The sequence below is a fragment of the Tyto alba genome, unplaced genomic scaffold (genome assembly GCF_018691265.1).
Source record: "Tyto alba isolate M040663 unplaced genomic scaffold, T.alba_DEE_v4.0 Super-Scaffold_20, whole genome shotgun sequence".
Taxonomy (NCBI): Eukaryota; Metazoa; Chordata; class Aves; order Strigiformes; family Tytonidae; genus Tyto; species Tyto alba.
Window position 1 is genome coordinate 6,425,326 of NW_024881283.1, and position 24,516 is coordinate 6,449,841.

Consider the following 24,516-nt stretch of genomic DNA (forward strand, 5'->3'; position numbering starts at 1 on the left):
AGAGAGCCTCAGAGCAAGGGCTCCTGAACATCCCAGGGTACAAAAATCAGCTCGTGGAAGCACTTACCTATTACTGAGTTGCTATTTCTGTTGACAGGTTTGGGAGGAGGGATGGGAGGCTGTTTGGCAGGAGCTGTGCTGGTTGTACTCGTGGGAGTGGTAGTGTTGGCACTGGCAAGAGCAGGGGGCAGAGTCCTGGGGGCTGGGGAAGGGGCAGCTGAGGAATTGACTGTCTTTGTTGCAACAGGGGCTGTGGTGGAGGGTGCAGTTTTTGCAGTGCTGCTGGCAGGCGTTGGATCCTTCCCCTGTGCTTCATTCGCCTCCTGGGAAGTGGAGGGAGGTCTTTTTGGAGGAAGCAGAGGCTGTCTGGGAACATACGGCTCCTGAGGTGGTTCCAGTTCAGGCCCAGAGTGGCTGCTAGAGGAGCCTGTGGAGTGAGACAGCTCTGTTTAAGAGACTGGAGTGGAAAGAATCATGAAAAATTCAAAACTGGTTCTGGAAGAATCTGAAGCAACAGCTTTTTGCACACATCTGTTTTCTTACCCTGCCTTTTCTTTGGTTCCTCAGCTGGAACAGGCTTTCTGGATGACTTTGTAGCCTCTTCTTCCTGGCTGGCCAGGTTGCAAACCCCAGGACCACCGATTGGAACTGTGTGGCCATTCTTCAGTGCAGGTGGGTTCAGCTTGTCTGGTTCTTCACCGTCTGCAAGGGGACGGGAGGGGAGAGAAGCAAACAGAACACACTCAGAAAGCAGGAGAAGAAGGAGATACGGCTGAGCTGACTGAACCGCCATCGATCCACATCAAATTCTCTCTGGCTTCTGAAACAGCTGGTCTTCATTCTACCTTCTGCAGAGGAGCTGACAGCAACACCAACTAGCTGAGGCTGAGCACCCTTGATATCAACAAGCAAAGCAGTACAGCACCGTATCCCATCAAGTGTTTTTCTTCAGCAGCCTCTTAATCTACCACCTTGTTTAGAAAGAATGCTATGGCATTTAAGACTAGCCCGCCCAATGTTGTGCCACAGCCCAAGAAAGTTGCAATTGCAGTTAAAAACCTCCAGCAGCTTTTGTATCTAACTCACCATTACAGAGCATTCACAAATTCTCTGCTGCAATACAAATTCCAACACTAGCCAAATAATCTACTGGACATGCAATAACAGATTTTAATAAAGTCATAAAATTAGTCGAAGCACCTCTATTTTCCTCCTGTTTCTACCCTGAATTTGGCACCAAAACCACTACTCTACCCAAAACATCCCACAGCAAGGCGTATTTCCTTACTTTACCTTTGTTTTAATCAGATGTAATGATATATCTCCAGAATCTGATGTAGTTCATCTTGACTATTTCTGCTTTTACAGATTCTAGCATGGAGCTTCACAAATGTTAGATGCAAGACCTCTTTTGACCAAGAAAAAAAAAAATCCTCTTTAAGCCCATGCTCTTGAGAGCACTTAAAGTTCTAGTCACAATAAGGAAATACTCAGCCATTCTCTGCCTCTGTAATTGCTCTGACAGGACAAACTCTTAATAATAATAATAATTCCAAAATTGGACTTAGCACCCACTTTAATGGGGCATTGCCCATTTTGACTGCTTTCCAACTGAAGAAAACTTGACCTAATACATCACCAATTTGATTTAAAAGCCTTAGCATTTTCAGTCTACCATCTCTCAAGCAATTGCTGCGTATGGCACCACAGGCCCCGCTGGTGTCAGACCCCAGCATGTTCTGTTGCTCTGATTTTTGATGATTTATTCCACTGCCCTCTTCGCTTTTCCTCTCCTCCTCGCCAAGGTATTACCTCCCCTTTCCTAACTTGGGTGTTATTCAGAAGCTGAAAGCAAAGATGCCAAGAAGTCAAAAGCTCCCTGGGCTTTTTCTGCATAAAATGGCCTTGGTTCCTGAGAGGAGATGGAAGACTGCGCTGCCTCACTTGCTCAGCTGCCCTTCCCTGAAACGCAGGAAGTACAGACAGCAACAAGAGGGAGTTTCCTCCCCAGCCAGGGCTGAAACTCAAGAGATGAGCCAGAGCTTTTTATAGCAGCAATTGCCCCTGGCGAGCTGAAGTTTTTAGCAAGGATAGGAACAGTATGATCTAGCTTTCCTTACCATTCAAACCTTGCATGCCCTCCTCTGGCAGGGAGCACACACAGAACGCTCCCGATGGCCTTCTCACACCACCTCACTCCTGCCTTCAGTTCCAGTGACCTCCTTCAAGGTCAAGGCAGTCCAACACTATCTTCTCTCCTTACTGTGAGCCCAGCACAACCTGCTGACTGCCAGCTCAGAGAGCAGCAGGGCCTCCTCTCCCGGCTGTGCCAGCTTTGAGAGCCTCTGCTGTACTTCTTTCCTACTTCCTCACTTACTCATCTCAAAGGATTTCCAGCATTTTTTTCCCCTAAGAAATTGCCTAAGAAAATTAACTGGCCTTGTAAAGAGCAGGTTTTAAAATTGCAAGCAAATACAATAACCTATCACTACCATCTTATGACTGGCCAAGTACCTTAAACTCATAGAAGGGATTAAGATAATGCGCTTTCTAATCTAACCCTCCTGACAATAACTGACTGCTCCCTCATACCTTGGGTTTGCACTTTGTCCAGATTATAGCCATCTTCTGTTTCTTAAACCAGATCAGATGACTCAAAGTAGAAAATAATTCCATCTCTTAGCCACGCTTCTGTTACACCCTTACAGCTTGGAAGATCTCTCCATCTCTAGTTGGAAGTTTGTTACCCAAAGCCTTTGATCTCTCCTCCACAGTTTCATCCTGTGACCTCATACACTTTTGTACCTCAGTGAACTCTTCCTCCAGCCCGGCATTTGCACCCTGGGGTAGTCATAGATTGCAGCTACACTGTGTAGAAAGCCAGTAACTGTGTTAAGACTTTTCCTCTCCGTTTTGCTTTCAGTGGTTTGGTCTGAAAACCACTTTTTCACCTCCACTTTTCCACTTTGCACCTTAGGAGAACCCTGAAATTTGCATTAAGTTAAGGCTGCCTCTGAATATGTCTTTTGAGGTGCAATTATACATTGCTCTAAGCCAAAGACCACGTTGCTACCCAGAGAGGTGGACTGCCATCCCACCACATGTTCCTGACCCCTCCCCTGTACCCACATCACCCAACACACAGCCAGGTGACTAGGTGATGAACTGATCTGGCTGAGAAGTTATTTTGGCAGGGTGGCCTCAACTCAGAGACATCAGGGATGACAGAAAAGGGGATAAGACTTCTTTGACAGCAGGGCAAGCTTCAGTAAGCTTAGCTGTGACTGACACCGTACCATGAAGCATCTCATTTATAACTCCTTGAGGAAATGCCCCTACCCAGGCAGCTCAAAGGTCATAAATTTACTTATTTTTCCAAGCCTGAGCTCCAAGGCCAGCGCCTCTCCTGGGGTGGTTACAGTGCAGTCTGGAGCGTGACCAGAACAAGCTGGAGATGGTGAGTGCAAGTGTGACAGAGCAGCTTAGCAGGACAAGACAAAGTGGCTGGAGCAGGACACGTACAAGAGGGACAGGATAGGCAATGACACACAGAACACCCCTCCCCGCTGGCAGCAGACAGGAAGATGTCCAAGACAGGCATTGCGCTTTCCTAGCAACATCTTCCTGGCTGAACAGGCTGCCTTTCCTGGCAGGTGCAAAAGTCAGACGAGAGAGCATATTGAAAAGCACAAGACAAACAGACAGGAACCACATTAGCAGAGAGCCTTTCAATTTTTCTCCCAAAAGAGTGGCTCCAAGGGTGAGGTTTTGCCAGAGGAAGATCAGCTACACAGAACACAGACAGGAGGAGAAGTTCATTTGCAGACTCACCCTGCTCAGGGTCTTCCAACAGAACCCCTCTTTTTACCAGCTCCTCTCTTGGCTTTCGCATAGAAATCTTTCGTTCTAAAACTGATATTAAATTGAAAAAAAGCACTCAGAAAACAGGGTAAACTGGAAGTTCGAGATGATACTTTTTTAAAGGGATCCTCTGGAGGAAATAAAAGGGCTTCAAATTTCACTGGTTTTGCATGGATTAAGAGAAGGGAGGAGGGACTGCACGTTCAGGCCTGCACTTCACACTACATTGGTGATTGTGGAGCTAACCCTTCCTCCCAAAGCTGCTTGGGGAGGTTCCTTGCAAGAAAGGAATTTGTCTGAAACTACTGCTCCATGGCGAGGTGTTTCTGGAGAGATTGCAGGTGCCAGCCCATCACCAAAGTCACATTTTGGTTCTTACGCGTGCCAGCACTCAAGCATGAGACAGCAAGCCCTTCCCGCTAGCCAGATGGCTAATGGCAGGAAGGGAGGGACTCCCACCCGGTCCCAATTACTCTACCTTCTGAAGTCTCCTTAAATTTGTCACTGCTTTTCTTTTTCCTCCACTTCCAGGGTTTGAAGATCTTGCCAAAGCTTGAGAACTTGCTTTTCCTCTTTGTAGGTGGCGTGGTGTCACCCAGTTCCAAAACATCCACCCCCATGCCGGCATCAGTTGGGGGGTGATCCACCTCTTCAGCTGCACAGAAAAGAATAAAGAAGTTACCTTTGTGCTGCAAACAGCTTCCATCTCCCACCAGCCTGCCCCTTGCACACTGGGAAATGGTGGTGCACGTTCATGCAAAGAAGGTAGCAAGACTCCATGCCTTCACGTAACCCGTCCGCGTTTCACATTAGCTTGGGGAGACAAGAGTGGGGTTTCCAATGTTAACAGTGCAACCCGTAAGAGGCTTTCTAATGAAACAAGGATTAGTTTAAATTTGCAGTGTCACAGCTTTGCCCAGGGAACACAAATCATTTTGCTGCAGTTTCTCATCTTCAGTTGGAAGCAACTGGTGCTAGACACAAGTAACTACATGAACACAAATACCTTCCAGACTACTTTCATGACTGTCTACACACACTGAAATTACCAGACCCATTACAACAGCTGTATGTGCTAGAATTTAGCTTCTCTGATTTTCCCCTCTATAAATAAGGCCAGCAAAGCTGGCCAAGAGCAACAACTACACAGGAAAGCAACACAATACAGGCCTGTGCTCCACCTACTGTACTCGAAGTCTCTGGAGAACAACACAAAAAGGACATGGCGGTGGAAAGGGACACACAAAAACCCTCCAACTTGCTGCAACAAAAAAGCTCATAAAGAAACAACTTGCAAAGCAGAACCAGAGCATGAAACACTAAGCTGGTGACTGTCAATTCTGGCTTGCCTGGTGTTGCTGTTTTCTGGGTATTTGACGAAACATAAGGGAACACTTACAATCAGCAGAATCTAGCAATGCCTGCAAAAAAAAAAAAAAAAAAAATAATTGGAGTGCACACAACCTAAGTGAAGCCGGCTGGTGACCTGCTTCATGGTCTTAATCTACAGACCAAGAATCCCTTGTCTTCAGCACTGCAAGACAGGAGCACCCAAGCTGCGTTGCAGAACTCCATGAAAACATGCAGTACTGAGAACAGAGCCTTGAGATTTCCTACAGTCCTGCGATGCCGTCCTGCCAAACACCACATACCACAGGCTGAGGTGCCGCGTTACAAACCGCACTTGCGCGTCTTTTATTTTTGAGCCTCCAAGACAAACGTTCTGGAGTTTGCAAGTCTTCTGGGATCACAAAAGACCTTTTAGTCAACTTCAGAGAAGCCTGTATGACGTGCCTGCAGAAAAGACAATACCCCATAGGCCATGCAGAAAGTTCAGCCAAGAATCCCATCTCCTGAGGCTAAGAGATTGGGAAAGGAATTTTAGGGGAAAGTCATTTTGCACATAGGTCAAGGAGCTAATAACATATCTGCCATATCCTACAAATATATCCATCAAGGATACAGATCCAGATGTTAAAAAGCTGATACTTGTCAGCATGGGGAAGAGTAGATTTGTGATGGGGATAAAAAAAACAAACAGGAAAAAAATTAGTTGTTTGTTGTTGGAGCTCTACCTGCAACCCTGTCGTGATTCCTAGCACGAGATTTGAGATTTCAGACCCCAGCAAACATAGAGCACGAGGAGCCCCAGCCACGGGCTCCCAAGCAGGCTCAGGCGGCTGGGCTGGGGACAGGCTGTCACTGTGCAACACTGCAGGACAGACAGACCCCAAGTTTTCAGTCTGAGCACAAATGAAGTGGAAGATCACTGAATAACAAAGACAAGAACAGAGACCATGCTAGCAGCATAATGGAAGCCAGAGAGTATTCCAGTAGGAAGATCTAGATTACACGCTCTTTAACCAAATGATGAAGAAAACTAGCCCACAACTCAGGTTTACAAAGTGGCTGGAGTAGCAAGGAAGTGCCACTGTGCTAACCAGCACAAAAAAATTATTTTCAAAGCTGATTGTGGCCATTTTAGACTCTGCCTAAAATGCCTGACTCTTCCAGCTCTGCACAGGTTTCTCTCCTCTCACTCACAGGACTCCAGATTTCACACAGTGGTGGTTGATGGGGTTTGTCTGTTCGGTTATTGGTTGTATCTTGTTTTTTTAAATCAGTCCCCTAACAGAAAGCTTACTCAGGACCAGTGAAAAGCTTATGCCAGCCAACATTTATTTGAAAAAACAAGATCAATTCAGCATCTGAGCTGCTGCTTAAAAAAAATCTGGCTTCATAACAGGAGAGAAATTGGGTGGAAAGTAACATACAAGATGTCAGCACTGATCTGTGATTTTCTCCTGGGAGGGAGGGTGGATAGAAGAACGGACACAAAAAAAAAAAAAAAAAAGGCATTTCAAGCTCCCAGAAACCCAAGATGAATTGTCTGGATGTTTAGAGGCACTTTCTTCAGAGACTAGAACATTAGCCCTGGAGTTGTACATGTAATTTTAAAAAGCAGTATTCACTTTGTTCAATAGAGCATTCCCAAAGTTTACCAGGCAGGCAAGACCGCTTGCCAGGCACAAGCTGTGGGCTGGATTTGGATCCCAAGTGCCACACAAAGGCATTTTCCTCCCCTTTCCAAGGAGCAGTACCAGCGCTGAAGGCAGTCATACCAAGCTCACTTCATACATATCCCTTCCCTGAACTGCTCTTAGGAATGTAACTTATGTGCTGTCTGCCACCCAAGGTGTCAGAGTGCTGCACTAAGCAAAATAAGTTATTAAAAGAAAACTCAACCACGGATTAATGAATGGAGACCTCAGCAAGCTGCAATGTCTCCATTTCCAATTAGAGGAAGAACGACAAGCATTCCCCCAGCACAGTCACCTCTGAGCAGCTACAGAGGAACAGTGGATGTGAAAGGATGAGCCGAAACTGCAGGGGACACACGATATCCCCAAAGCAGGACCAGCTAAAAGCAGGGAGTGTCGGGGAGAGCCCACATGCGAGTTTTACTTCAGGAGGAAGAACCTCTTTCAGCAGCTTCTGCAGTCCAGGTCTGGCTGTCAAATCAAATACCATCTCAGGGTGGAGTTTCACACCAGGTGCCTGACTGCCATTAATTGCAATCCTGCAGGTTAACACAAAAGCTAGGTTTCACAATGACATTCAGCATTGATATCGAATAACTCAATTCTCGCTCCTCTGCCATGTTACTCCATCAGCCATGCTACCAACTGCTCGTAGGCTTGTGCTGTGCATCGTTGTCTAACATGAAAACACTCGGTTTTGCTGCTTTATAATCAGTTCCACATCTAAAAACAGCCTGGCAAGAGAGGGAGACAGGCACACCATGTATCCCTCCATAGCATAAAACTGCAGTCAACATCATTTTCACCATCCCTTTTGCTCTGTGTAGAATAAAGCTTGATACACATTATTAAACAGTGTGAACACCCTGAGATCACTACAGCCCACCAGGCAATACTGATGCCATGAAAGCAATTTCCCTCGCCAATACAAAATAGGATTAATTCTGTCCGGCTCTGCAGCACAGGCTGCTGCTCACAGAAGAGCTTGTAATGCCCTTCCACAGCACTCTTCCTTTTGCCATCCATAATTACCACATAGACACAGACATTTAAAACAGTCTGTTGTGATGCAATTATGAATTACATTTACTGCTAATTAGCGGGTGGATCAGCAGCTGTAGGTGTGCTTTACTGATCTGTATTTTAAATAACCTCATTGTTCAGTGATTGTTCACATTAGATAGTACTCATACTCCCTCAGAAAAGGACCTTCCCTTCCATTTACAGCCCATTTCCAGCTCCAATTTCCATGAAATGGTGGAGAGGACATTTCTTGCCCAAGCTGCCTTCACTGTGAAGGGAGCCTCAGCAAGGTGGATTCTCTGTGCCTGCTCTTGCTCTGCTCCACAAGGTACAGGAGGGTCCCTAAGCCGCTTTGCAATGCAAGGCAGAAACCCCTCCTCATCCCAGTCGTTCACTAGGGAACTGCTAAGGAACAACAGCCCAGTGCTTGGGGAAAAAAAAACAGGCAGAAAAAAAAAAAAAAAAAAGATGAACCAGAGGTTAAATAAAGAGCGAGAAGTGTCAGGAAGCTGATGCCCTCACCCAACCCCGCTCTTGATCAACACCACTGCTGTTTTACCTGCATGGCAAGCCTGTGTCCAAGAGACCAGCCTCACCCTCCCTCACTGTGGTCCCAAGCTGGAAAACCCATTTAACTTTTATGAAAAAGGTTAAATGAGGTCATGCAGGTGAACCCAGGGGAGTGTTCATTAAAAGGTCAAGAGCTTTCCAATAAGCAGGTCCCTAATGTGCCCCCATGCCAAAGCACAGCTTTGTTTAACCTTCCTGCAACAACTACATGAAGCACCCACTTTAGAAAAGCCACCCTGAGGTGGGGAGGGCCCCACAGAGCCCACCCCAGCACCAGCACACCGTGCCTCACACACTGCCCTGCAACACGGCCCCGGCAGAGAAAGGCTCCTGAATAAAACACCTGCTGAAGCTTCTGCACATCGCCCCAGGCACGAGTGGGTCCTTCTCCTGGAGTAGCCGGGCTGGAGCACTCAACCTGCCGTGCCTTGGACAGACCCCCCCAGACCCAGCTGGTCGGGGAGGGAGTTGTGGCCTGGCCACCAGATCCCAGCTTCCCTACCAGAGCCTGCTGCCATTTCAGATCTTCCCTCTGAAACACTTAACATGTCCTGATCCCCTTCCATCAAAACAAGCAGGTGAATTTGAGCTGTTTAAACAGCAGATTTGTGTTAACCCAAAATGTTTAGACTGAAATAGTCTAGGGAAACGTCACAAAATTGGCACAGCCCGGAGACACAAGAAGGCAGAAAGCTCCAGCAGTGCCAAGCAGCTAGGGATGCAATTCTCCATCGGTACGCCTGGCCAGCTGGTCCTTCAAACCCTCCCCCTGCAGCCTGCTACACACATTTACACTCAAGTCTTCCAGTTAAAACGCAGGCAGAAGAAAAGCTCTTCTCCCACTGCACCTTGTGTTAGCTGCAAAGTGTTGTGCAAGAACATGGGTGGTGTTGATCTACTGCTGTGATGTTTTTTTCCAGAGGAGAGAAACCATTTCAGTGGAAGAAGCTGGAGTCTCACAGCTGGTCTTCAAGCTCATCACACAGTCAGCAAGTGGCTGCGGTGCTGCAGGTGTTATCTGCTCCCAAAGCTTTGGTCAGGCTTGGGGCTGCCATTGCTATTAAAAATGGTAAAGCTTTCATGTCTACCACTATTCTCGATGGGTCAAACCAGCAGAGCCAGGACCCATGGGATCAATTAAAAATATCACACGTGTTCACACCACTGCCACGCACACAGGACACTCATGACAGCAAGCAGCTATCTAGCTGACCTTTAGGAAATGCCAACATATAAATGTAATGGTTTAATGGTCACACCGTGGGTCCAAGGGAGGAAAAGCCATCAGGTGAGCAAAGACAGTTAACCCTCACCTCCAGACATCGAGCCCCAAAATACCCTTTTGTACAGTAATGCACTACCAGCCTAGAAAAAGGAACAGTAGAAACTTTAGGTATCAACACAAATAAACAAAAAGCATTTATTTCAATAAGGATCATCTCTCATAGGGAAGATAGCTGCAACAGTACATGAGATAGCAGCACCTCTGATGCACACTATTAAAAAAAAATTAAAACCAAGCTACATTAAGTGTAGATCATTGCAGACATAGTCCTGGTGAATTTTTAAACCATCGTAGCTTGGGCCACACACCATCAAAAGCCAGCATGGCTGTGGAGAAGTTTTAATTTGTTTTTAACTGGCACACCATTACATACACAAAAAAAAAAAATCACTTCAAGATCCAAATTAGAGACCGTAACAAAGCAAGACTGAAGGCAGTGAAGAAATCAAAGAATTGCATCCTAGATGCTGACAATTCATATTATATTGCTATATGCCTGGGAGGGAAACTACTGATTTCTAGTGTTCATGAAGAAAATGGCACAATCCTTTAAGGAGGAAGGGTCAGTGAGCCCCAGGACAGGACTGCAGACTGAAGCTATTAGGAAGAGACTGAGAACATGCTGCTTTTCTCCCTGAAATATCTCTGCTAACATCCAAGAGTTGGTGGAGCAGACTAACTCCAAAAGATGTGTCCTACCACTGCCTGCACTACAACAGGATCTTTGCGCCAGTCCTTTTCAGAGAGGTAAGATCTGTTAAATTCTATCTTCATTAAGAGTCACCCTCAAACGGAAACGAGAAAGCATCAGTAGTTTGCTTTGTAACCAGACTTGCATAGCGTGTAAATCATGAGCTTGAGCCAGATTCTTTCCATCTGCAAACCACAGTTCACCCAGAACCTGATCCATCTCTTATTGTAGTCGTTACTACAGGATTTCCACAAATCCCAGGAGTTTCTGTTCATAAGGAGCTCACTGGGCATTTCTGTCTCTCAGTCATAGCCTCAAGGCTCACATCCAGACAGAACTGCAGCAGTGAGACTGCTACAGCAAAAGACAGTGTAAACGCTTAGATGAGAACTAAAAAGCACTCCGACGCCACAGCAGCAACTCTGAACACTTCTGCTTAATCATCTTTACTTTTCCCAAGTTACACACACACCTGAAGTTTTGTTATCACACAAGCCCAGAAGGCTCATCAGGAACTTCTGCTGAGGATGTGGCTGCTCATTACATACCCACCATCACCGTACCTCCAGAAGCATGTTTTGCAGGACAGCCTGGACCTAAGGCTACAGCAGGACCGACCACCTCACAACAACGAGCCTGTGTGGGATCCTCACCAGCTAATAAACCCTCCCATTGCCAAAACAGTGTTGATGCACAGGCTGGAAAATAATTCAGTTCCCTCCTCTCTTCAGCTTTGTTGTGCAGAGCAGTTAAGAACCCAAACAGCTTTCAAGCAAACAGCTACAACTCAAAAAGCAAACAAAGACTCTTTTGAGGGAAATGCTGTTAAAGTATCAAAAAAGCACTTTAGGTAAATGTTTCTAAGCTTCCTGTAACAGCTTTAAAAACTTCATGTGCATTTCCTGAATGGTCCAGGGAAGACATGAATCCTGACCTCAAAGCAATAAAAGGCTGTGGTCACAAAACAGACTCAAATAGCCCCAAGCTTTCAGCTTCCCTGTCTTCTGCACATTTCTAATCACTATAATCTTCACAAGACTTTTCAACAGCATCCTGCCAAAGTTAATGCAAGAACCATCTCTTCACGATTTATTCAGTAGAAACTATGCAAGCTATACCATGAAAAATCACCTCAAATGGCAAATGACCAGTTGAGGAAACACCAGGTCTGCTGGTCTCCAGTCTCTGGCAAAGGACATGTCATTAAACCAAGTGAGCCCACTCCCCTGGAAATTACCACTGTCTCTGGTGCTTGATGAGAGAAAGAGCCCAAGACTGAACAGGTCAGCTTCTAACAGAGCATAAATCCAGGGAGAAGATGCTGTTAATCTCCATCGACAGTACAAAGATGACTGAAGTTTTACTTCTCCCTTCCACTCTCTCAATACCACTTATTTTTAGCAGCTCTTGAACAAGACTAGCTGGAGTGAACTGGGCGTGGGGAAGAGAGAACCACCGGTATTATCAGAGACCTAAAAATATGTAGTAGGTTCAAAGTTATAGAAGTGAAAAAGAATGAAAAAATTGATCTGTATCTCAGGGAGCTCTCCATGTGCAAATGTCAAGTGTTTCTCTAAAAACCAGATAATTCCACTTTACAGATGAGACTAACTCAGCCCAGACAGCTGACAGCAAGTCGGTATGAGATAAAAGGGAACAGCACGATGCGTAAAGTCTCCTCATCGTCAGTGCATTGCAGTTCCAGCACTGGGAACAGCATCTAAGACAGAGACCTGGAAATAACACCGACCTACACAGAGCGTTCTAGAAGTAGTACTACTTCCAGGACTTAAAGCAAGGTTGTATTTGCTACAGCCTGCCGGTTACTCCGATACTTCGCAGAGTAGGGAGAGCAAAGCAGTAAGATGACTGCTAAGCCCCTTCTCCCCCCAAAACTATATAAATGCCCCAAAAGACAGGGTGGAATTACACACAAGGAAGCATTTCTGCGCAGACTATCGGGGCTGGCTCCTACCCCACTCAGGTGAATTTTATCGCTGTCCAAGCGCTTTGCAAAGCTAGTGTCCCTGAACCTGGCCATGCAAGACAGAGGCTATCCCTAAAAACGGCAGCTCGGAGCCTGTTGGAAGATCAGCAGAACGTGTTGCACAGCGACTGCATGTGACATAAAGGAAGGAAATGGAGTTATTTCTCTGATTTCCCAGCTCCTGAGCCGGGCACAGGTTACACAAGCTCCACATTCCACTCCTCCCAACTCCTCCGTTTCACCTGCAATCCTGCCCTGCCTCAGCCCCAAAGTTTCCTCCGTCTCCCTTGCCCTCCATTACTCACCAAAAGCAGCTGGATTTACCGGTCTCGAGAAGTGCGGCTGCCCCATTAGATTCTTTTCTAAGCAGCTCTCCAAGAGAAGGCGGGAGAGGGAGAGAGGAGGAAAAAAAAAAAAAAAGTCGACCCTGAGAGAGCACTTTAGTCCTTTAAAATGATAAATCCACACTTGGGACTAGGAAAGAGCCCGGCAAGCGAGGCGGCTGCCAACTCTCAGGCGATGGCATGGGTGTCCGACAGTCCAGCGTGGGTCCCGCTCTTCCCGTACCCCATGGCCAGGCACTTGAATCTCATAAATAGGCGGCCGTGCCAGCTCCCTTCACGCAGGAATGCCTGTCATTCCAGAGCCGAGCTAGCTAGGGCCAAAGCTCAGGAAGGGGAGGAGACAGCCAGCCACGCTCCAGCCACTTAGCTGCATAATCCAAATCATCAACACCCCTCGCTCCTTCCTCGCATCAAGTTTAGCAAGAAGAGAGAAAAGCTGGGAGAGAGGAGAGAGGGAGACCGGGGCGTTTTGCTCAAGGAAGGGTTTGGAGAAGCCACACACGCCAATGCACGGAGGGGATTCACATCCCAGATGGGATCAAGAAGGTAATAGCCTACCGGAGCCTGCAAAATACAAACCAAGGCGGTCATGAATGAGAAAGCATGGTACTCTAACTGTTGTAGGAGCTGCGCTAACCTGAGAGTAAAGAGAATTTCAAAGAGTGCCTGAGCTGATATACATCTAGCCAGACATATAATGAAAATACAATTTTGTAGCAATTCCTCTCTCCACTGAAGTTACCAGGAAGAAAGTAGGAGCAGGGAGTGTGTCTGCTTCGTTAAATTAAATTTAACAAAGGAAAATTTAAATTCAACAAGGAAAGTGAGAGTTGATTTTTTTATTTGTGTGTCACCTCTTGGTGGTTAAGGTAACAAATATCCCCCTCAACATTTGCATCACAGTAACAAAGATCTCCAGAGTTTATATATGTCCGCTTGGATTCTTTAGTTTTTCATCAAAATTTATATTAGGACTTCAGTGAATCTACAGATCATTTCCAACCCCTGTACACCATAACATAGAGGAGTGGGAAAGCCTTTAAGCATTCAGAAGCTTAATTGTAACTCGGGGGAAAAGGAAAAACAATTTTCAAAAACAGACAGACAGGAATTTGCTGCAGCATCACACCAGTGACTAATCAGGAACCTGAACCCATCTGACACATCCAGGTTTGCCCTCTCCCACTGTAGGAAGGGCTGCAGGAAAAAGCAGTTTTAACCACACCAAGATTCACTGCAGCCCTTGAGGTCCCTGTCCTTGCCAGGCCAGCAGCCACAGTACTTCAGTATCGCTGAATATTGCTCAGGCAGCCAGGAAGAGTTCAGGACAAGCTCACTACTGCAGCAGTCCCAGTAGAAAAAAAATCTTCTATTCTAGGAAACAACAAAATCTGAGATTGTCAATTTGGGCTGGTGCAGCTGGGAACAATCAATGCTGCACATTAGTCAGAACAGACACCCAAAGCGAACGCCCGCTTTGCTGTGGCAGGGATTGCCATTCACAACCGCATGTCGCAGTGGGAGGCAGTTCTGCAGCCAACACACCCCAGGAACGGGAAAGGGGTAGTTTTGAAATCTAATAAATCTCCACCTAAGCCACAAACACACCTGGAAGACGTTGATGCTCTTGGCTCCTCTACTAGCATACTAGACATGCCATCGGACAACTTGCAAATCCATTCCTCTCTTTTGAAGCACAGCTGTAAAAAAAAAAAAAAAAACATGGGAGGAAGCAGGACACCTCTGCACCTTCTCCACCTGCACCAGCACCCTGCTCGTCCTTAACCCCTGCGTGCCGAGCGGATGACCACCATCCCCACGGACAGCAAGAGCAGGGCAGCAGGAGCAGGTGGAGGAGCAAGGGATCAGCAGATACACGGGGGCGGAGGAGCAAATAGCACTCTCCTCCCTCGCTCAGAACATATGGACGTTCCTGAAAGCGTTGCTCTTCTCAGCCTCCCACCACCAGACATCTCTGCTCAGAAGAGGAGCCTGTGTTTGTCGGGTCAGCCACAGCAGTCAGTCCTCCAAATACTTTTTATTTTCATTGTGGGCAATTAGCATACTGATTCACAAGCATGCTCCACCTCATTTAAGACTCTTTGCTTTGAAACAAAGAAAAAGCCATTTTAAAGTCATTTAAATACACTGCCATCTGGCAAAGACCCACAAGGTTCAGAGATAGATACTGGAAGACTTCTCCAAGTCTGTAAATCAGCTGTCCAGCTTGGAAGAAGGTCTGGAAAAAATATCCCTGCATCTGGAAATGCTACAGAATGCTAAACATTGCATCTAGACTTGCCTGACTTCCAAGGAGATTAAAACTACTGCATTTTATATTGCATTTGCTGTGAATTAAGAGTGTACAAAGTTCTGCTGCTGAACAGATGACACACGGTAGGTTGTTAAAGCACAGCAGCACAATCACATGCCTGACCCCTTATTTCTACATTAGTAAAACATGAAACATTAGCTTAAATTTTAATGAAAGAGATTTAAACAAATGCATTTAAACTCACAGCAGCTGTAGCCCAAGAGCATGCATGACAGTTACTCAGGCTCTGGTGCCACACTAGGCTGTGAAAACCAATCATACAATAAAGCCCTTTCACATTTCTGTATCACTGATCAGGCCTTATGAACCATCACGAAGAGAGTAGCAAGACTATTTGGCAAAGGCACTTGTAATCAAGTTTGTACCAGAAGCATTAATATTTGCTTCTGAAGCGCAGAGCTGTGGTGCTCAAGGAGCAGAGATACAAATCTGCATTTCAAATTGCAACTGGCTTTGGACTTCAAACATCCTTTAGGAGTATCAGCCACAACCCTCTCCTCTTTGGGGTAGAAAGAACAAAAGCCCCACCAGAAGAGGGCTGGCGAAATGCAGAAAACAGCAGAAATCCAAACCAGAACTAACACCAACATTGTTACTTTCAAGGTGGATTCCTGGTCAGAAAAACCTGCCAGTCCATCCTTCAGTTCCATCTCTGGAAAGAAAGGTGCAAATTCTGCACACCAGCAGACACAACACAAAAAATATTCCCATCTCAACTCCAGCCCAAGCACAAGAGCACAGTAACTATGGCTGCTCTTAAGTAACCCTTCCCATCCATAGTGCTTTGTTTCACAGCAGGGGAAAGGTATGGGACAACGCAACCTGCCCAAGTTCCCCACCAGCAGCATGTGAAGAGCACAGAGCACCAACACTCAGGGTTTAGCACCCCATCTAGCAAGGTTGCTTCAGCTCTACCAACAGCAGTGAGACAAAACCTCAGCCCTCATCCAGTTCGGTATCTAGGATAAAGGAAAATCTACATTTCAAACCCGGACAAGTAACAAATGTCCGAAATTCCCATCATAATGCAGAAGGGTCATCTGACTTAGCTGCACAGCAACCAGAAGAAACCAGAGGAAAGGCTTTACTCCTCAGGGACAGGTGGAGACCTTTATGAGAAGGAAGAACTTAGAAAAGCAAAAAGCTTTCTACAGGAAAGCAAAAAGGGATATTGCTGATAGTCTCTTCAATATTTTCTTCTAAAAATGCAGTAACCAAGAGAACAGATTTTCAGGAGAGTCAGATGGCTAAAACTAAACAAGAGAACAGGTTACAGGCAGTAAATGCTCAAGAAGTGGGGTACATGGCTTTCCTCTTCATCCAGACCAGCATCCCATTAAAAACCTGGCATTCACATGTTAATAGTCTGTTTATATACATTGTAAAAGAAACTATTCTAGATTGTTTCACTTGAAAATCTAATGAAACCCATAATGAGCAGAAATATTAGCTCCTCTAATAAAAACACTGTTGTTCACATTTCAGTTCACACCAACGTGAAACACCACATTCATCTCCAGTGACTCAGACATTTATGTTCCATGATTCAGCCGCAGGAACATTGAAAAGGACTCCTGCATTATCCCATCCATGCAGACAGAGCTATTTAAAACCAGTGATACTGGGTGTTTTCCTTTAGAGCCCATCAGCAAAAGTCAAAAGTAGCCACAGGATATTTAAGGCTCTTTCCTTACTGGAGATGCATCCACTAACAGGCTCATGGTACCATCTTACCAGGACGACTGGCAGGGAGAAGAAAAAGTGGCAAAAGAAAACGACTCTGGATGTATTTCACCATAATCTGTTTGCTAGCAATCCTCAGCAGCTTTGGCAGGACAAGGAGAATATGAGAAATTATATTATATATACTTAACAGCTCTGGCTGCGTACAAAGATGACCATTTCTGGGCTGTGCTCCGAAACAGAGCATGTGGAAGCGTTATTAACTACGACAGCAGACCAAGGGGAAGCAAGCAGGTAGGAAGCCGGGTAGTCAGTCTGAAAGGTCACAAGCCAACACAACGTGACGCTCTTCCTTTCTCCTCACATGGTATCAAAAGTCAGCCTGATACCCAGTGTGGAAATGGAAAATGGTTTATTTATAAGCCAGCTGGCATTGCATTGTTTAGCTTCTGTATACTTTGATGAAAGGGCGCTGGTTCAGATGAGACAGAAAAGTGAGGTAACCGCTCCTGAACCACATGATTTCCTCCATGCTTCCTGTGACATTTCCAAGAGGGAAACTCCTATTTCCCAGAGCATTCCAGTCCCCTCGTCCCCACCAATTAGTCAGCATGGCAATAGCGGCTGCTCAATCCCAGCAAGAAAGGGCAGCGGATCTAGAACACCAGTGACTGCCTTGGTGCCACCACGTATGTGCTGGGGGGGGGGGGGAAGGTGAGCAACCCACGTCCTGCAGCAGCCCAGATGTTGACCAGGATGGAGCACAGCTGGAGGAGGAGCACTGCTCTGGGCTCAGCAGCAGCCTCTGCCAATAAACTGACCGACAGCACGTTCAGCCTCACGTTTAGGAAGGGAAACTATAAAGTTGAGGACATGCTCCTGACAAGCCTCGTGATCACAGCGGGCAGCTGGAACACAAGGAATCGCTTCATTGTCACAAGGACTGGGCTAAAGAAAATTGCGTAGTAGGTCTTGGGGCCAAGAGGAGCTTAAGGCCAAAATATCCCCCAGCTTTGTTTTCCAGCAGAGGAAGTGCAGCTTCCAATGAGAGAACATTTTAGCCAGTACTGAAAACGTATCATCTTCAATGCCTCCTCACCATTCACTATAATTACAACACATGCTAAATATTTTCTTGTTTACTAGTGAGGGAATGCTAAGGAATGTAATCTTGACAAAATTAAAGATTCAGTCACATCTTGGCTAACTTGATCACCGTGGTGATTCATGGCTATGCCATCTTGAGGCAAGGGAACCTCCAAAGCTGACAAACTACTTTTTGGAGCACCTTGAAGTAGCATTAAAAGAAACACTGGTCAGAAGCCAAAGGAAGCACAGATATAGGACACATTCCAGCAAAGCATCAGGCATCAGCAAAGCATCAGCATATTCCCAACAGTGAAGCACTCGGAGGCAGGATACCCATCTGCCACTTCCAGCTATATTATTAGGAAGACATTAAGCAAAAACACAGAGAAGAAAATTACATTAATTATTCCATTGTTTAGGGAAGAAACAGACTCGGCATTTCACTTAACTCTCATTCAACCCTCTCCGGCAGCAAAAACTAAGATACTCAGAGAACCACCCATAAACTGACATCAGCTAAGGCTTCCCCTTGCAAAACACTGGAGTTAAGGAATGACAAAACTAACAGAGCTTCAGCACAAATCAAAAATATATTCCTCTCCTTTCAAACCAATACCCAGCATGTGCTTTTAAAACTGGCACGACACAAGTATACAGTGCTCTTCCTAAACAAGTGACTGCAGTACAGACACACTAGACAGTCACACTCACATAAGACTTTACAGCTTTATACAGACATTATGCAAAAATAACCCGAGTCCTTTGGCAAAAAGGTAAAGTCCATCAATGCCACTTATAAAATTGATGGGATAAACTCTGTTAAGCACTACACCAGAGACTGCAAATTAACAGCAAGAATAGCAATAAATATTGAACTTCTAAAATAAGATTAAATTGAAATTAACCCTCAGAAGTAGCGCTATATTTAACTCTAGAAACTAGACTGCAATGTATAGGTCAAGGTCCACAGGCTCTAATCCGAATCCCTGCTCCCATTCATTAAAAGACTTACGATCTCAAATTTTTCTTCCTACTTCTAATCTTTCAAAATGACAAGCTATATCTTAAGCTGAAAGCTTCTCTCTGCCCACCTGCTAGCTGAAGAGAAAGGCAACAAGATTTCTCTGTAAAAGTCTTGTTTCCCCTTTTTAACAGTTCACAAAAGTCTCAGTAAGTGCACTTGCTCTTCATATCCAAAGATGAAACTGCAGCAAAACATTTTTGTATTTCCTCTGCCACCCCAAAGGGCTCATTGCAGGCACAGTGCACCAATAAGCCAAATTATCCTTCGACACCTAGAGCTCTTCAGTCTGAAGTTACATTTTTTCCAAATTACTGCACAAAGCCAGCAGTGCCAGGGCATCCTACCATCCTTCACTCACTTGGCTCTGCCCAGGGAGACTTACAAAAGCGCCTTGGTTTAGTTTTTGGGGAACACCCAACTTCCCCACCGCACCTGCTCTGCTTTAATTATTGACTAGGCTAGAAGCTCCTTATTAAAATGCAAGGCAAGTTTGGCACACAACCTCAGCTTCTGATCATCTCAAGCAGATACATTTGGAAGAGACACCCAAATTCCCTGCCACAGTTCAGAAATGAAAAGAAATGGCAGATAGATTTGGCTTAAGGCACTTAAATTCAGCAAGAAAAATACTTTTTGCACCCATGCTACTGAAAACTCTCCTAAAAGCTGAAATTTTAAACCACAACTTTAGATTCACACACAAACATCATGTTTAAAGCTTCCTTTCAAACATACTGTGTTTTTACAAGCCATTTCTACCAGAGTGAATCTAACAGGTAATTACAGGTTTGACCTCCTTCTATTGCACAAATATGCCTTTTGAAACAATGTGGATAAATATTTGCCCAATACAAGAAGACAACTCCAAGAGGAACCATTCCAGTTTATCAACTTTGTGATTCATGTTGATACAAGCTCTATTCTCTATTTAAGGAACAAGATAACGCTTAGGCAGTTCATCTACTCAAATACATTGCATAGATCCGCCATGGACTGCCCTAAACAGTGGCACATCCAGACCACGGGTCACACCCTGACAAAAGCCATCAGCAAGACAGCCAACCTCAACCTCAACTCGCTAAATATTTACAATTGCTCAACCACCAAGGTGTCTCCAAGCAGCAGTGAGGCTGAAGATGGAAACATGTCAAGTAAATGACTGCTGCTAGCGTGATTAAAGCAATGCCTGGGTTTACGTCGTGAATCATCCCCTCCTTTACCCCTTTCGAACTGGCTCAATGGGGAGAGACTTACGGAGGCCCAAAGGACCTGAAAGCAAAACGTGAGCACCCTATCTAACCCCCTCAGGCTCCTCCCGAAATCCCAGCCCCTGCCCTGATGCTCCTCTGTTTTCTGCCAGCACCAAGAGCTCTTGTGAAAACAAAATGGTGGCAGACACGAGCACCAAGAGCGATCCCAGAACAAGGCACAAAAAGCAGACGTGACAACTGCAAACAGGTAGCTTGCGTCCCAAGACATACACAGATCAAGTCCCCAAAACCAAAGGCTGTTTACGCATCGCACTGACTCACACAAACTGCAAAGACAATGCCATGGCAATTGTTTACAGTGTCAAGGCCATTTCATATAATTAAAGGAAATGTCAAGAAATGAGATAACACCAACAGTTCAGAAGGTACAGCTAATCGTAACCTTGTAAGAAGCCGTTTCTCCCAGAGCTGCTCCCCTTCTTGCAGATGTGATCCTTCACACATTCCCAGAATCCTCATTTCACATCATTTCACCTTATTCTCTTGCATTTGTCAAGCACCAGAAGTGACCTTGCTTTAGGAGCAAGTAGCACCATACTAACAGAGCAGCCAAACCCCCTTTCTGAGACAATCAAATAACACTCCCATCTCCTCACACTTGGCATGGCTGCACGCGGGGCTGCAGACAGTCTCTGGGCACTGCTGCTGAGAAGAAATGTGGATAAATTGAAACAGGACTGTTTCTGCCAGTAAGAGGTTTGACTGTAGCCCAGCACGACCACTGCAGTCCATCCGGATCGGCTTTGAAGGAGCCAGCTCAAATGCCAACAGCCATGATCTCTGCAAGGGCAAGCTACACAAATATTTACTCACCTTCTCAGACAAATTTTGCAGCATAAGAGTTATAGCACACTACTATTTCAAGTATGTAAGCTAACAAGTTTACAGCCAACCTAGGAGGGCTTATGTGAGCTATAGTCCTACCTTCACTTGCAATGCAGATAACCCCCAAGTCAGTGGGCTAGACAGAGCAGCGTGATTCGCCTTGCTCCTGCCCATGGCAGTTTGTAAGCCTCACACCCATGTTAAACACCTTGAGATAGGGGCTTGGATCAAAGAAATACGTGGCAGAGATTAGGCAGCCACAGAGTTCCATGCTACATCCCATGGCTCCATGAGGTTACAACGTACTTCCCAATGCTCAAAGAGGTCAACACTGCTCATTAGGTCTGAAGATCTTACAGGCAATTATCAGTACAAACTCCCTACCACAGTATCCATCAAAGAGTTCCTGCCTCAAGATCCACAGCATGCAAGACTCAGCAGCACCAAAACTCAAGTTCAGGGGTGTTGCAGGAAGGGGTCCAAAGAGAAGCCACTGAGAAAACCAGGTACATTTGGATTAAGTAACTTCACAGAGGTCGGTGCTTCCCTCCTAGCAGACAATGTTCAAAGGTGCACAAATGAAAAGGTGGGTCCAGTAAGCATATTCTTCAAGCAGTAGTTATAGCAAGGATACATTAGAGCAAACATTTGAACTGGTGTATGAGTTTTAGGGTGTGTAAACAAACATTTCTCTGTGCATTTTAGTTTTGAAATAAGGAGTTTGTTCTTGTGCTGGATTCCCATCAAAAAAAAGCATGCAGAAGGCACTAGCTCCCTTGCTGTAAGAATGCCATCCCAGGGCTTCCCCCAAGGTCCCTGAAATTACAGGCTACAATGACACCACCTAAATCCATTACCTTATCAACAGCAGGGCTAGCTGGCCCCTGGGCACTTAAACTGAAACCCCAGTTGGTCTAAAATCCTAGATGGCCCCTTGGCTACACCAGCCAGTATCTTCTCACTGCCTTGAGGCAGCCTGGACCCATAAGTCTTTAATAACACTGAAGCCCATTTCTGTTGTAAGGGAGCTCCTCAGAGCTTCCAAAGCAATTCTCACCTTCCTCGAGGGAAAAAAAAAAAAAAAAAAAAAAAAAAACCAAACACAAACTTGCCAAAAATCTACAGTTCTTAACGAGATTCAGATCAGCACTAAAAAAAAAAAAAAAAAAAAAAAAAAAGAATCAAAGCTTGGAAACGAAAAGCTGACTGACCCTGTAATGGAACTTTCCCATATTTATGGAAATTTCTGGTTTGGCACAAAAACATCTGCTTATTTAGTGGGTGTTGTAGAAATCACTTCTATACTGCAGTGATGCTGAGAGAAAGAGGCCTGTTTTACTGTTAATTGAGCCTCTGGCTATAGTGTGGAGAAAAAACTGTTTTCTCTGACTTTGAAACTCAAATTGTAATTCTCACCAGGGTGTAGGTCTTTACCTCTCTGATGATACGCAGTAGTCTGATCTCTATCCATAACTGCAGAACCGTAACTTTTACCCTGCTGCAACCAAGGACACAAACTGTCAGCAACGACACCGTTGTTCCAGCTCATGACAAACCCTGCATAAAAGTCAGGCTGCTAAAACTTGGAGGTCTGTGGGCCCAACAGGAAAACAAACCCATGTATAATGAACATGCAATAGGGTTCTTCTCTCTCCTCCCTACGTAATTATTTTGGTTCTTGTGTTTTTCTGACATTGGTTACCTTGCCATTTATTGGATTGCTTAAAAACAAACTCCAGATAATCCTTTGAAAAGCCCCACCAGTTACTTTTGCTTAGAACAACTGCTATAGGCTATCACGGATGGAAAATTAGGCTTTCAAACTCGAACTGATTATACTCTGCAAATATGATGGCCCGGTAATGGTCTCCGGCACAGGAACTCACTCAACTGCAGATTTTTGATGCCAGGAAGGCATGACGAAGGGAAGTCTCCTTTTATACTTGCCCTTGTTCTTCAGTTCTTTTCCTAAACATTTATTTAGGGATGGGCTCAAGGGATCTTTGCTGTGGAGGAGTGAATGGCTTCATAAGGCAACAGGGTGCTCATTATCAAACTAATTTAAAAAAAAAAAAAAATCCAGGACCACTGGAAAACAGTGCCCCAGACACCATCTCCCAAAATTAGCTCGAGGAAGACTTATCAATACTTTACCCTGAACAGGAAAATAAGAAAAAGCCCTGAACAGATAGGGAGTGTCAAGGGTGCCAGACTGACTAGTATAATCCCATTATAGAGTTATCCAGAGCAGGCAGTTTGCTCAATATTTGAGAGATAACAGGATTAACTTCATGTTCAACATCGTTTCAGCCTAATAATTGCAGAATCACTCCTAAGGCCCTAATGTCATTGATTCAACAGGGGATTCCCATCAGCCCCCCACCAGCCCCAGCTTTGAAAGCCTGTTCATTAGCGTCAGCATCTTAAGTTAATTACTTTGAGAGATTTTTCCTTTCCTCCCCAAAGCAAAATGTAACTTAACCCCTGCAATGCACAATGCCCGAGAATAAACTTCTGCCTTCCCTCCAGGAAGGGACATGTTTACTTTCCTAATCACCACTAACATCTCCAAGATTTAATGTTAAGATCAAAGGGCTGGGGAGGGAGGCAGCTTTTCCAACATTTTGGTTGAATTTCAACGAAAACCATCGCTGAGGCTGGTTATAGTCCTCTCAGTGATCAAGGGTCAGCCTCAGATGTCTGCCTAACTCCACCTTCCTGAGATGGGGAGAGGGTGTTGATCTGCCCTTTGAGAACGGAGCTACCAGCAGACCCCTCCAGCACAGAGCACCACTGAGTCTTCGGGAGCTTTTTTCCCCGCCAAGCCATGACTCACTGTTTGCCCAGCCTTGGAAATGAGTCCCTTACTGCAGCCCTGCTGGGGAAAGTAAAGGGAAAACATACAAAGCAAACAGTACACCGAGCCGCTTCCCAGCCCGCAGGAGAGCTGGGGAGAACCACAGGAACCGGGCCGTGTTTTTCTATGGGATTCTTCTATGAAGCAAAGTTATTAAATTCCACCTTTTCAAGCGCAGGGGGAGGCTTTTGTCTGGCCACACTACACTCATTAGGCCACCCTTATTATTTTGCCCCAACCCGACGCAATTGCAGCACGCAGCCGAGTGGCCCCCCCACTTCCCAGCACCCTGCTGCCTCAGCGCCTGGGGAGGCCAACACCCACAGCCACAGCTTGGCTGCACCTTCATGGTTTGTTTCTTCCACTCCCCCCCCCCCCCCCCCCAAATAAAAGAGAGGGGGGGAGACCCCCCAGGGCCCTGCTCTTTGCAAGGTGGGGGGGGGGGGGGTGCCCTACCGAAATGCAGCTTTTCCAGGGAAGCGCCCTGGCAGGGGTTGTGTGCCCCCCGCCCTCTCGGGGGGGTGAAGCCATGGCGGGCAGCACTCTGCTGTGGGAGGGGGGGCCAAACCCCCGGTGACCCCCCCCCCCCACCCCGAGCCCTCCCGCCCCCCCGTTCCCGCCCTCTCGGGG

General features: G+C 45.8%; 1 protein-coding gene across 6 annotated transcripts in view; it reads right to left on the minus strand.

Annotated features, from left to right (window-relative positions):
- Positions 1-24,516, minus strand: part of PHACTR4 (phosphatase and actin regulator 4) — a 68,446-nt gene that overhangs the window by 10,865 nt on the left and 33,065 nt on the right. For 3 of the 6 annotated variants that reach the window (XM_042793803.1, XM_032998137.2, XM_032998139.2), the window contains exons 3-6: positions 4,340-4,516; positions 3,832-3,912; positions 544-702; positions 68-427 (exon numbers count right to left, since the gene is read on the minus strand). In XM_042793803.1, coding sequence (XP_042649737.1) covers positions 68-427; positions 544-702; positions 3,832-3,912; positions 4,340-4,516 — 777 coding nt within the window. Of the gene's footprint in view, positions 1-67; positions 428-543; positions 703-3,831; positions 3,913-4,339; positions 4,517-12,763; positions 13,079-14,410; positions 14,503-24,516 lie in introns of those variants that run through there. The other 3 variants (XM_042793804.1, XM_009971610.3, XM_032998140.2) reach the window with 3 other exon arrangements.